At 26.2% G+C, this 14,322-nt stretch overlaps 2 protein-coding genes across 3 annotated transcripts; one reads left to right on the top strand and one right to left on the bottom strand.

Moving 5' to 3' along the window:
• The first annotated feature begins 173 nt into the window (after positions 1 to 173).
• On the top strand, positions 174 to 2,357 carry LOC112591206 (NEDD8-conjugating enzyme Ubc12). Its single transcript, XM_025334951.1, has 4 exons — positions 174 to 456; positions 1,667 to 1,761; positions 1,828 to 2,034; positions 2,095 to 2,357. Exons 1-4 carry the CDS (start codon positions 354 to 356, stop codon positions 2,233 to 2,235), a joined length of 546 nt encoding a protein of 181 aa, XP_025190736.1. The 5' UTR covers positions 174 to 353; the 3' UTR covers positions 2,236 to 2,357.
• Positions 2,358 to 2,507: 150 nt separating this feature from the next.
• Positions 2,508 to 14,195, bottom strand: LOC112591194 (importin-7). Of its 2 annotated transcripts, XM_025334927.1 has the most exons (22): positions 13,755 to 14,195; positions 12,665 to 12,746; positions 12,216 to 12,360; positions 11,837 to 12,149; positions 11,587 to 11,771; positions 11,350 to 11,523; positions 11,089 to 11,234; positions 10,859 to 11,022; positions 10,664 to 10,783; positions 10,410 to 10,598; positions 10,210 to 10,347; positions 9,761 to 9,953; positions 9,608 to 9,699; positions 9,246 to 9,377; positions 9,084 to 9,176; positions 8,794 to 9,017; positions 8,583 to 8,728; positions 5,899 to 6,060; positions 3,857 to 3,916; positions 3,718 to 3,797; positions 3,350 to 3,659; positions 2,508 to 2,713 (listed from the first exon to the last, which is right to left on the bottom strand). In XM_025334927.1, the coding sequence occupies exons 1-22, from the start codon at positions 13,836 to 13,838 to the stop codon at positions 2,631 to 2,633; spliced, it is 3,315 nt and encodes a 1,104-aa protein (XP_025190712.1). In that variant the 5' UTR covers positions 13,839 to 14,195; the 3' UTR covers positions 2,508 to 2,630. The 2 variants fall into 2 exon arrangements, with proteins under 2 accessions (XP_025190712.1, XP_025190713.1); XM_025334928.1 differs by lacking the exon at positions 5,899 to 6,060.
• Between the last annotated feature and the right edge of the window lie 127 nt (positions 14,196 to 14,322).

Below are 14,322 nucleotides of genomic sequence, written 5' to 3'. Positions count from 1 at the left end.
ATGATGTTATAGAATTCATAATTTGACGTATACGCCCGTGATTTTAAATCACTCTTAAATATAATATAAAATTAATTTTTACAGTTATACTTTAGATATACATACAGATGGCGCTGCGTTGTTCTTTGTTAAACTATTGATAAGATTCTTTATCATTCAGATATTCTAAATTCCTAACTTTCTTCAATACTTTTAGTAGTTACTAGTTATAGAAGACGTATATTATTCAACTAAATTTCATAGAATACCTGGTATTATTACAATTCGAAATTTGCATTTCATCCAAGCTAGTCAAATCCATATCTACAAATAACAGACAACGTCTAGTAATCCAATTTACATAAATATCAATTATGATTAAACTTTATTCCTTAAAGCAACATAAAAAAGACGGTGAAACTCCAAAGTCAGGGAATCAAAAGAAAGCATCTGCTGCCCATCTTAGAATAACAAAAGGTAAACGTATACTTATTTAATACTCAATTAATATATTTCATGCTTTTTGAAGTATTAAATTCCTGAAATAAATGTTTGACTTATTTTATTAGATAACCTCATTTATGGCTTTGTAAAATTAAACTTGAAACATCAGATTTATTCATATGCGTAATAATTTCCTTAACATATATTTCTAGCAAATAGTTTATGTATCCAATTTCTGTTTAAATGATAGTCGCTAGGTAATACTATTGTAAAGTTAATTAAAAATACTTTATTAAACAACATAATAACTCATTAAACTTTGCTCTTATATTAATGAAAATGGATATTATGTAGTATCATGAATTTATTAAGTTAAGATTTGTTAATTATTGTCTTATAGTTTTAATAGTTAAAATTAGGTATGTAATTTATTAAAATAAAATCATCTAATATTTGTAAAATAGTTTTTTAAATTAAATATCTATCTACTTACTCATTTTTTTTTTAGAAACCTTTGATATTTATATTTTAACATAGTTAAATATTTTACTAAAATGTTTTTTATAAATTGATTATATTTTTGTAAAATAATTTAGATTTAGAAATGTATAGTATCACTGTTTTTTCATTTTTTTTTCTCAATTATTTAATAAATGTTTAGATTAATAACTTTAAGCTATATAGGAAGAACTTATACATTTTACGGTACATTGATATTAACTTATATATTAAATGCAATGATATTGCTAACAATTAAATCAATCTACATTTACTTCGTTAAAAATACTTAAAATTATAAAAATATCAAATTACATTAACTAAAAAAAAATATATATGTTGATTTTTACTAATGATGATTTTAACCAATGATATTTTATTAAATCTTATACATCCACTATATTGGTACAGTTAACGATATTACTTTTTTTTAATTGATATATTGTAGGTAATCAATTTTAAATGTTTATAAATACTGTAATAATTATCTCTATAACTTCACAAAACAATTTATATCTTATTCATATGTATTTAATTTATTTATACTATTTATACTCAATATAGAATATTATAAAAGACGACATGTCAAAAATTCTTTAATGTTATTCCTATCAAATAACCCTAGATTTCTTTTTTCATTATTCATTACTTTTTTATTTAAAATTGTTTAATCTTAAGTGGTTAAAACAAAATGAATTAACCACATTTATTGTATAGTCTTTTATAAATTATTTATTTGATACAGATTTAAATGAACTTACTTTACCGAAAACATGCACTACTGAATTTCCTGATCCGGATGATTTATTAAATTTCAAATTGACCATCTGCCCTGATGAAGTGGGTGAACCATATACACATTGAATATATTTTATAGTGTTTTAACTTAATTATATTTGTTTCTAGGGATCATACAAAGGTGGAAAATTCAATTTTAGTTTTAAAGTTGGAGTTAATTATCCGCATGAACCGCCTAAAGTAAAATGTGAGACAACAGTTTACCATCCAAATATAGATCTTGATGGCAATGTGTGTTTAAACATACTACGCGAAGACTGGAAGCCAGTACTGACCATAAACAGTGTTATTTATGGTTTGCAGTATTTGTTCCTGGTAATTAAAATTAATAAAATAATACTATGAATACGGTAATTATCATAATTTAAATTTTAGGAACCTAATCCAGAAGATCCTTTGAATAAAGAAGCTGCAGATGTTTTGCAGAATAACAAAAGGTTGTTTGATATGAATGTACAAAAAGCAATGAGAGGTGGAGTTATTGGCAATACATTCTTTGAGAAGTGTTTAAAATAACAAAAAACAAGATGTGATGATTCTACCCAGACAATGTTGCAATTATGTTTATGCTAATAAGGATTGATCTTTTTCGTGCAAACTTTGTATGAAATAAATAATGTAATTCTTATATTGCAATATTAATTTTTTGTCTCTTAATATTGAATTTTTTTTTTTTTAAGTTGATATAAATAATTCTAGAACTTAGTAATAATTTTTACACTAATATAAGTAACAAAACTGTTGTAGGTGTAAGTTGGTAATAATATATTAATTTCAACACAATGATATTTAAAATTATGATAACAACATGTTGTTTAATTGGTTTAGATGATTTTGTATATAGTTTGAATATACAATAATAATAATGAATAGTAAAAGCAAATATTATTCGTCAATATATAATTGTCCAGTTACCGTCCGAAAGCAAAAGGTGAATTATTGCTGTTACTAAAACTAAATGTGGATGGAACAGTAGCTTGGTCAAATTTAAAACCTGAAACACAATAACATTTGAATTAACCTGTGTATACTGATAAACTTAATTGTATTATTATTTGTATTAATTTATAAATCCTAAATTGCCTTTTCATTAATCTATATTATAAAAATCAACAACTTATAGGAGAATGTAAAAATAGTACCCAATAAAAATTCAAAATTATTGTTAACTAGCAAAATGATTGCTACATTAAATCATTCAACTAATTGTTAGTAATGTGTATATGTTTTAAAGTAAATGAAAAGGGTATAAACATGTTGTCTAAATAATTTCAGGAATGAAATGTCTAATGTTATAATTTATAAGTAAAGCTTAATATCTAATAATGTATTATATAATACTTTTATATATAAGTATATCATAATATATTTTTAATTTAAAGTAATAAAAGATATTTGAAAAATTAATTCTTACAAATTAAAAGATTGGGTAAGGCTAGTTATGAGCACTTTCATATTGTAATAATTTATACTTTATTATATATTCGTGAACTTATGTTGTATCTGAAAATGTCACTAAAAAAACTTGGTTATCAAGTCCCTTAATTCCATTTCCAATGTATATAATTTATTTACACACGACGTCAAAATTACAAATAATGCATAGAAATTGAAGATAAGTTAAACATACCTGCTAGTTTTTCTTTCTTTCTATTTTCAAATTCAGCGCGACGCTGTTCTGCTAAGACCATTAATTCATTAATAGACTTTTGTTGATCACTATTTAAATGGTTAGTGAGAGCTAGGTACCAGGCAGGGTCATTTTGTTGAATGCTTAATAATACAGTTTTAAATAAGATGTATACATCAATTGATTCATCAACATTATTATGGTCTACATCCAGTGGCGTTGTATATACTTCAAGCACTGTTTCTTCAGGTGGTTCGTATTCATCATCATCATCATCACTATCACTGTCCTCATCAGCATTTTCAGAATTCTACGCACAAATAACAAAATCATAGAAACAATTTTAAACAGGTTAAAATTCAACATACAGTTGTTGCATATATGGGTTTTCTTTTGCTAGTTGCAAAAGCTAAAGTTTCATCGACTTCATCTTCATCAGTAGCCAATTCTAAAATTAAAAACTAATTAATAATAACTTTACAAAAATTAAAAACTCTTTTAACTTGCCATTTTCAGTATCTACTTCTTCTTCATCGCTAGTTTCTTCTTCTTGATGATTTTCTCTATCTAAATGTAATATTTAAAGTTTTAACATTTTTTAAAATAAAAGTATACAAAATATTATAAATAAGTGTTTTTATCATAAAAACAACATTAAAATATGATTATTTTTTCATCTCTAGTATTAAAATAATAATTTTTTTTTAGTTAAAGAATTTATAACATGTTGGAGTATCAGAGACCACACTTCAAGTTTTGTTTGACTTTTATTAACGAATTATTTTAATGGTCTTTTGGCTAATGATGATTTAAGTAACGCAAGAAGTAATTAAGTTAGTTAAGGTCGTTAAAGATTGAAAATTGGAGTTTAATCAACTCAGGTGGTTGAGTGGAATTTTTTAATATTAAGAAGTAGGGTTCACTCACTTTATATTCAAATATAAATATTCTAAAGTACATAAAACAATCATTAGACATTCATTCTTCCCAAAATAACTTTCATAATCAAAAATATATCCCATTATTAAACTTTCTTCAAAATCGATAAAATATCTAGAAACAAAGCTCCAGGTCACATACCTGATCACAAATTTAATCTTAAAAATAAATATTCCTAATGTTCTAATTATTTTCATATTTTCAAACTGGTGCTATTTTGCAAATCAATCTATGTCATAGTTTTATGAGCAGTGGTATACATAACTAGGAACTGATTGCCAGTTGTAATAATAAGTTTCTTTTTGTAACCAATCAATATAAATGAAATAAGTTATACTTATTGATGTTTAAAGAAATGGTCTGCAGTTTCATGAAAACGTTTTCTTTCTTGCTTTTATTTCAGCAAATATATCATTACATTTTTGAAGTTAAACCTTTTGAGCTGTTTCTTGTTTGATTGAAAGTTATGCCAGGTTATTTAACAATCTTGGTCACTGTACTTTATAAATATCCTTCAATCATTTTTAGCTTTGAAGACAATTGTTTTGCACTTGTAGATGTAAGAGGAATTGTCAAAAATAATAAGAGCAGTACATACTTCTGGGAAACTTACTGTTAAATAATGATTTTTTACTATTAAAAGCTGAGCAAGATCTCTGGATTAAGTAAGTTTGTTTATTTTATTTTTATGTTTTGGATTTTATCTTATAGATGAAATTTCACTTTATATTGTTTTCCATGTCTTCATTATATTTATTAACCAACTTTATAGCTTCGTTTAAAAGTTCTTAATCTGTCAATAATGTAAGAAACGCTGATTGTAAACATGTAAAATTTAACATTAATTCATGAAAACTTGAAAATAATTTATAAATTTGATTTGTTAATATATCCAACGATTGATAGAAAATTATTACACCAAATAAACTTTCTGGACAAGTTGAATGTTGATCAGTACATAATTCATTAACATCTCTTTTCTCAACTTTACAGCGTTTCAATTTCAATTTCTGACAAGATAGACCAACTTTTAGCAACTGTAATTGCTTCTTCCAAGAGATTATTAAAATTACACCTGTAACTCTTTAATTTTTCATAACAGCTTTTTAATAGATAAATGTATTGTCTAAATCAACTGATTTAGACTAGAGTATTCAAAGTTAGGTTCATTATTTGCAAAATTTTACATTGAAAAACCAAAGTGTAAATAAATAAAGTTACAAATTTTAATTTGTTTCTTAATCCTTTTAGCTTCATTGAGCTCATCTGACTTAAAACTGCAAAGTATAACTCTTGTTAAAGCTTTTTGAATTTCAGCAAATTTAACTTTAAGTGCAAATATTGCACTAATCTTGTTGGATTAAGCTTTACTTTTATTACTAATCCACTTTGATTTTTAAACGCATTAATTAAATCTGACAATATACGCCATCTTACTACATTATATCCAAAAAATAACACTCTTTGAACAATATCCAAAAATACTGTAATTTCTGATAATTCTTTCACAGCATCATTGACAATTAAATTTTAATTATAAGCTGGACAATGGATATACGCTGTGCTTAGCTCGATATCGTTAATTCTTTTCTGTAAGCCATTATACATACCGCTCACATTAGATGCATCATCATTATCTTGATTATGACACTTAGTGAAAGAAATTTCTTTTTTTTCATCAAAGTGTTCAAATGAAGAGGAAAATAGATCGAATTCATCAACTTCATTAAATTCCGAAAAAAAACTAATTTGATTCCCAGACTCATCTTTTTCTATAAAACAATAACGGTAAATCTCACTTAACTAATGAACTATCTTGAAAATAGATATTTCTAGATATTTTGAAATATCTTGTGTTGTGTCAATTATAATGGTAAAAAACAAGTTTCTTTGATATTAAGTATGAACTTGTTTTTAACTGTATTTAAAATTAACTATATCAATTTATTTTGAATTCTAGTGATTTATTTTATTATTACCCTGATTAATCACCTTTTCTAGTACTGGGTCATATTTGGCAAGTAGCTCAAAAAAACAAATAAAATTACCATTTTATCCTTTTCCACTGCTTAGCTTTTCTTTGTAGCCATGCAAAAATAAGCTTTGCTAGCAAATGTAAGAGTAGTATTCAAAACTCTTTCAAAACCTGATGACAAAATAATACTTCTTTTTTTATGCTTAGTTCCAATTCTTCAGTTAATGTTTTATTGAAAAACTATTTTATATACTAAAAAAAAAATGTAGTGAATATGTGATTGTTCCTTGGTTTTTATTGCCTTCCTAATATGTGTTTCCAATCACAACAATCTATAGTACAAATTTATTAGAAAATCAACGAATGTGAGCTCTCTAAATAATCAACATTACTTATAATGTTTTATGAAGTATATTAGAACAACGCAGCCAAAAACTTTCAAATTTTTAAACCAGATTTAGATACTATTAAATAAAATTTACCAAAAAAGATTTACAGTCTAAATTTTAAAGGAAAGTCATATTTAGGTCTATAATTCCTATTTTAAATTATTAACAGTTGAATTTAAGCATCTAATATGATTTTTTTTTAAATGTCAATATCTGTCAGATCAGAAGTTTTAATATTTAAAAAAATAGTATCATAAGACTTTTATTCATATCTTTAAATGAAACACATGGTAAAATGTAAGGGGTGAAGACTTCATATTCATTTGTTTCACTGATAGAGGCACTAAGTTCTACACTTGACTCAATATTAGTTAATTATTTCTATTGTCACTAGTTACTTTTTTATAACATGATCATAATGTTTATTTTGAATACAATAATTTACAGCAAGTGCAAAACCACGAAGATGAAATCAATCAATGTGTGATGTGACTGACTACACAATAACTAATGACAAAATAACATTGAAAAACCACGGCTGTTTTAGCAGGATTGTATGCCTGCATAATAGGTTGAATTTTATGATGACAAATTGAGAAATTGACAGATATGAATAGGGTTCCTAGCCTAGAAGTTATAACACTCTAGATAAAGAATATGTTTCCTTGTTATTTCTATTTCAAAATGATTATTATATATATTACATTAATATTACAGATATTGCACATAAAATAATCTTTTATTTAGTCATTTTTCTAAATAGTAAATTAAGTCTACTAGAACAAAGTTGTTGTTTCTAATGATCATCATATTTTTAAATTATGTAATAATGGTAATTTGTTTTTTAGATTTGCAACAATCCTTAATAGGTTGTTGACCCGTGGCTATTGTCCAAAATGCTACCCTATCAATACGTCACTGTTTAACCCATCGTTGGTGACACTATGAGTATTTCGCTCACACAATTACAATTTTTAGAGCCACTGATTTATATTTCATTCGATTTTGACAATATTATATAAATGCTTCATTGAGTTATTCATGAAAATAAATACAGGAAAACATTAAATATTATAGATAAACTAACAATGTTATTGAAGTCCAATGTTGCCGTACATGTAATAATAACATATATGTTAGCGTTGTGCTCGCACGTCACTGATTGCCTTACCATATTCTTTTATTATTATGCTTTAGCAGTTTCAATAGGTGAGCATTTCACTCACACATCACTCAAAGTGTTATACAAATAAAGTCACCGACGACGGGTTAAGAAAACATTAAGGGAATTTTTATACTATTATACAAAATGATACAATAAAACCCTATTTTAATTATAAAAAACTAAAATTTGATATTTTTTAGAATTTTTACCTTAAACATACAAAACTCTTTATATATATATATTATATAAAATTTGTTCTCATTAAAACCATATGTTAAGTTAATGTAATGTATATCAATAAATAAATTGTATCATTATAATTCTAGCAAATTATTGTATAAAAATATGAGATGCAAAATTTTATCAATTATATGGTTTAAATGGTCAGAATTTGATTAAAAAAATATGACATTAATTTTCATACAACCAGCAATGTATATTTATTTTAAAATTGAAATTTCAATTTTATTATATAAATAGACAAAAAAACTAATTTTTTAATTGGCTACTCTACCAAATAGAGTATAATTAATCATAGCACAAACACTAATAAATTTACTTCATATAATTTTTTGATTTAATTACCTACAGCTGCATATTGTATGAAAAACTAACTTTTTATTAAAAAGTATTTTATTAGAATGTAAATCAGTTATAGAAAATAACTGGACATAACCTTAAATTTTAAGGAAAAGTATTAAATAATTTTGAATTTTATTTTAACCGTTCAACAAAATAAAATAATATGTCAACATTTAAACTTACTCGAGTATGCTCGGTTAAGTCCATCAAACAGCATGAGCATTGAAGGTACGATTTGATTAGCATATTGATTAACAGCAATAGGCCGATTTGGAGATAATGCCATTAATGTGAGCAAACCCATAACACATAGCTTACGATCATGAATTCCATGTATACAAAACAAAATCATAATAAATACTAAAACCAGATATTTTTTTAATTTTAAACTAACCCAAAAAAGCAGTCTGTATCTTGTAACCATTGTCGAATAAAATGGGCAGATATAGATTCACTTGTAGACATAGACATTTGTAATTTATCAAGTGTATCAAATAATAAATGTGGATTGTAATAAATACCAGCTACAATCACTTGAAGACACATTGCTCGTAATTCAGATGATTTAATTTCTCTAACTAGTCTTTGTAGAACCAACTCAACAATGGATGGTATACACTAAAATAATAATGAAATTTTTTTAAGTTTTTTTAACTTTATAAATATTAAATATTTATTAATTACATGATCAATTCGGCCTTTACATTGCAAAATTATAACCTCTAATAATTTTCCAGCATGACATTCAGCTTCTTCACCAGATTCTGATGACAAAACCTTAAATTGAATAATATATTAAATTTTTTAATTTATTTCATAAAATAGTATTGTTGATATATTACTTACAATTTTACACATGTTAAATACAATTAGCATTAAATTTTCATTAGCGATTAAATTCTCCATTCCAACAGTAACATAGTTATGAAGGCAAGGCATCATATCAACAAAATAATCAATTCCATCATTTTGGAAAACCTATAAAAACAATTAAATAATTAATTGAAAAAAAATTTAAAATTAAGAAAAAATAAATATTTAACATAAATGCACTGAAATTAATCTAAGATTTATTTCGAACTGTGATGAAAATCAATAAAATTTAAATGTAAAACTGCATAAAATTTTAATTAGTTTCAAAATCAATAATCTTATACATGTTTTTCATCTATAATTGAACAATTCAATTAAAAATAATAAAAACTTACCCTATAAATTAATTCCAAAACATTCCACATGTTATTTGATACTTCTATACTGGTTAAGTCGCATACTAAATTTAAAGCCTCTTCATAGTATTCTAAAACAAAAATAATTTGATTAAATAAATTATATTTTGTGATTGTCGCACATTTATTTACCAATGCCAGATTCAGGCGTGTTAAAAATATTCACTATGACTTCCAATACAACTGGTTCAAGGGCTGCTATAGTTTGTGGTTGCTCATCATTCACACTCAATATGGTTTCTATACAACTTAAAATACTCATACCAGTTATTTCTTTCTTATCATTCATATCGTCTGACTGGAGAACTTGAAGGAAGGTTTTTGCCTAAAATAAATAAATCAAATAATACATGTTGAACTTGAATATTAAAGAAAAAGATAATAAAATACAAAAAATAAATGGTATATATGATGAAATTGAACTAAAAAAAAAAATTAAGTATAATAATAATTTTAATAACTTGCAAATATTTAAAAAAATCTATTCACTTTAGAGTTAATTATAATAGAAAAATTAACTTAAACTTTTATTTATACAAATTGTGTAATATATATATAATATAAATAAATAAAATACAAACCAAATTCTGACAAATTTCATACATAATAGGTGCAAGTTTATCAAAATAAGTTGCAATAACTTTTTGCACAACACTAGTAATATCATCATTTTCAGTTTGTTGAAGTACTCTCAAAAGTTCAAGTGTAATTTCTTTAATCTGTAGAAAAAAAACTGTATTATAAGATCTTAATTAAATATTATTTTTTTTAAAGTTCATACCCTGGGTTCTAAAAGTTGTTCAACTTTGGTTTCAGCAGTTAACAATGCTTGAATGGCTAATCCAGCTTGAACTTTGACAGGAAGTTCTTCATCAGTTAATAAAGCATTAGTAGATAGTGCTGTTAAATCCTTCCAAACATTATCATTATTAATTTTAACTTCGCATATGTGTTGTATAAACCAAGCAGCCTAATTAAAGAAGAAATAACAAAATTATCCAATATATGTAAATTGCTAGAAATCGAAATACATACTCTAGCTCTTAAGTGCCCATGGGGACTTTGAAAAACTGGAAATACATGTTGATATAGCATACTACATACTTGATCTTTGTACATATCTTTTTTAAATATGACATCAGCTAACGCTCCAAGCTATGAAAGAGTCAAAATTAATAAAAACATTTAATTTAATGTTTTATAGTTAAAAATAAAATAAATCATATTTACCATATGAAGAGCACCATCTTTTTGAGATGGAGTAGCATCATTTGAAGTTATAACACCAACAATAAATTGAACTGCTTTAGGTAATATGTCTTTACGTTTTTTACATGCTGAATGTAACATTGTTTGACCAGCCATTACAGGAGATATTAAGTCCTCAAAAATATCTATTATAAAATAATAATGTTTAAATATTGTAAGTTATAAATACACGTTATAAATTAAAATAATACCAAATTTTTGAGAAATGTATTCTTGTGGATCAGTTTCCCACAACTCTTGATCACATGCTGAATGACACATGAGTGGAAATATTACATCTTGAATAATTGCGGCAATATGTGGTTTAATCATTTTCCAGGTATGTCCAATACTAACACTGGTGACAAAATAAAATAATGATAAATATATTTTTCATTAATTACCATATAAAACCATAATGATAATTTGATTATATGAATAATATTGATATTGAGCAAATAACTATCAATTACCATTGGTTCAAATAGTGCATACACATTTGCATGACTCTTGGAGGGATGTAGACTTTGTTACGGTATTGATCTAAGATTCTTAAAATTATTTCTATAAATCCAGTAGAAAAAGTTTTTACATAAAATATAGCAAATTGTTGATATTCTTGGGAAACACTGCCAGGACTTCCATACCTTAAATTGACAAATTTAGTGTTAAGCAATTTAATTATAAGTAAAACTATATTTTATATTTACCTTTCAAAAATTCTATACATTGTATGTAATGCCCATTTTTTAATTTTCCACCAAGGTAATTGATCTATCTCACTATGCTCCAAACGACTCACTTCTTCTGGTACTGGATTACAAGCTATTATGCTTAATAATTCCATCCATTTAGTAAAAGTGGATCTTTCCATTAGATCAGGACTTATTGTAAACTGTAAAATAAATTGTATATTTAAGCAGTATTATACATTTGATTAGATCATGAAGTTATAATTACTTGTATAAGTTTGAAATAACTTTTAACAACAGTTTTCTGCAATGCAACAGATTCAGCAGTGGTATTATTAACTATATGAACCATGACATTGTATACAGACGGTAGTAATACTTTGACTGCAGCATGTATGGGCGATTTATCTGCCTTATGATATTCAAAAGCTTTTATTAAAGCTGAAAAACCAATTATTCCAGCCATCCAATATGATGAATTATCACTTTTTAAATAAGCATCAATTTTTTCAACAACATTGGTCCAACGTCCAGGAAAATCGTGTTTCAACATTGTTACCAAACAAACAGTTAGCTGTGTTCTAAAATTAGTATATTTATTATTATAAAATAAGTAAATTTAAATAGAAAAGATAGGAATTAATTACCGTAATAATTCTGGTACTTGAACTATCATATCTAAAATTGTATTTCTTACTACTATTCGATCTTGTTCGTAAATTGTAAATCTATTTGGATCGTCATCACGATCTGCCCAACTTTGGTACATTAAATTTTTCAGATATATAGCACCTTTAATTCAATATTTATACATACATGAATAGTCACATTTTTATTTATTAATGGGTTAATAGTATTTTTGGTATATATTTTAATACTAAAATATTCAAGTACTCTATGATAATAAATTCTTTTTTATTGTTGATTAGATAGTATAATAAAGAGAGGAAAACATTAATGGAGAAGACGTGGTAATTAATACCATAACCAAAAATATCACGATTTATAAGTGATTTTATAAGTATTTCAGTTTATTATACATCTAAAACAAGGTTAAATACTGTTAACCCTAATTTACATAAATAATATTTCTTACCTGCTTGTCTAATAGACATTTCCATTTCAGAGGAAACAATAATTTGTAGTACAGTTGGACAAAATCCAGCAATTTTTTGTAACTAAGAATCAAAAATTTATTTAAGTAGGTAAATAATAATATAATATTCATATTTTAAGTAAACCTTGTTCAAAATGTTTTTTTTTTAAATAAACCGGTTATAATTTATGCAATAAATATAAAATCAAAAAATAGAGAACTGAAAAGACTAAAATATGAAAATATTGTAGACATTAATTAACATTAATTTGATATCAACAGGTAGATTTTAAGTTAATATTATACAATTTCTATATACTTATTAAGCTAAGGGATATAGGTTATTTCAACAACAACCAGTTTAATGATAAGGTCATAAAGACAATTTATATTTAAACACATTTAAATTATTTTGATTACAGTATCTGTTTTAAACAAATCGTATTGTATAATTCAAGGTATACAATTAGCCATAGAGCATAGATGGTATATTTAATGTCAGGTAGGTAAAAAACTATGGTCAACATAAACCACGTTAATGTACAAAATAATTGAAATGTGTTTAATTAAGGTTTTAATAATTTCTTTTCCGTTTTTCATTAATTGTTCCAATATACCAATTAATAAATTGCTCATCATAATTAAACGCCCTTGCAATAACGATGATGTAATCGTACATGGTGACAACAATACTATAATGAACAAAAAATACGATTAGCACCATTGCAAATTAAAAAAGTAAAAATGAAAAGAATTCTTCCACGTTTGTGTAAAAGATACGACACGCGTTTGCGAAAAACGTGGCTGACAACGGGATACCGACGGAACCGTGATCCCGGTTTTCAGTTTTGGCGGGCGATTCCCCGACACATTTCTAACAAGCCCTATGTAAACGTATATAGGATTTTCTCATGTTTGGCCCAATAAACCGAACGAGAAAATTAAGAACGATATAATAATAATACGTCAACGGACCCAATGAATTACTCATCATGTCAAAATTAGTATGATAAATCGCATAACCTTCAACGGCGTGCATGACGCATGTGGGTACACTATTATTATGCGTGCAGACAAAAAGCATGCTTACACCCTGAAGCTGTTCCTCGGCCTCACTCCTATGCGGCTGGAAGAGCGTGGCGTTCAGCAGGTTGGTGATCTTATTGATATCCATTGCGACAGTGACAGTGGAACTGCAGCTTTAAGCAACGGCGGCGGAGTCGTTTCCGAGTTCCGACTGACCGGGGACGTTGTTAAGATGCGCACACGTAGCAAACTAAATCGGTATTCGGCTATCGATAAAAGTATGCGCGAACGGTACGTGTGTGAGTGCGTCTACGGCAGCGAAGCGACTCGAGGGACAAGGCGGCGACGAATCAGTTCGAACAAATCACGTGATGACAAAATTCGCATTCCATTTCCTCGATCAACCCGACAACCGCCATAATGGAAATCGTTTTGTTTAGTTTTTTATCAACAGTGCTTCCCAAAAAAATTGAAGAAAATAAAAATGGAATTGACCATATAAGTGATTAAGGGATCTTATGTGCACCGTTCTATGGTTACACTGCACGAAGGTGATCTCGGCCACAAATATTATCACCTTGTGGTTTGCACATATGTTTTATCTTTTAACTTTCAAGTTCCTATATAGTAGT

The sequence above is a fragment of the Melanaphis sacchari genome, unplaced genomic scaffold (genome assembly GCF_002803265.2).
Source record: "Melanaphis sacchari strain LSU unplaced genomic scaffold, SCAv2.0 Contig12_pilon_pilon, whole genome shotgun sequence".
NCBI lineage: Eukaryota > Metazoa > Arthropoda > Insecta > Hemiptera > Aphididae > Melanaphis > Melanaphis sacchari.
This window is presented reverse-complemented; position numbering and strand designations above follow the sequence as displayed.

Coding starts and splice junctions, on each gene's coding strand:
- LOC112591194 (XM_025334927.1), bottom strand. CDS start 13,838: ATGGATATCAATAAGATCACCAACCTGCTGAACGCCACGCTCTTCCAG. Junction 10,599..10,663: donor ATGGGCACTTAAGAGCTAGA/GTATGTATTTCG, acceptor TTCTTTAATTAG/GCTGCTTGGTTTATACAACA. Junction 2,714..3,349: donor AAAGAAAGAAAAACTAGCAG/GTATGTTTAACT, acceptor ATTGTGTTTCAG/GTTTTAAATTTGACCAAGCT.
- LOC112591206 (XM_025334951.1), top strand. CDS start 354: ATGATTAAACTTTATTCCTTAAAGCAACATAAAAAAGACGGTGAAACT. Junction 1,762..1,827: donor TGACCATCTGCCCTGATGAA/GTGGGTGAACCA, acceptor ATTTGTTTCTAG/GGATCATACAAAGGTGGAAA. Junction 2,035..2,094: donor GTTTGCAGTATTTGTTCCTG/GTAATTAAAATT, acceptor TTTAAATTTTAG/GAACCTAATCCAGAAGATCC.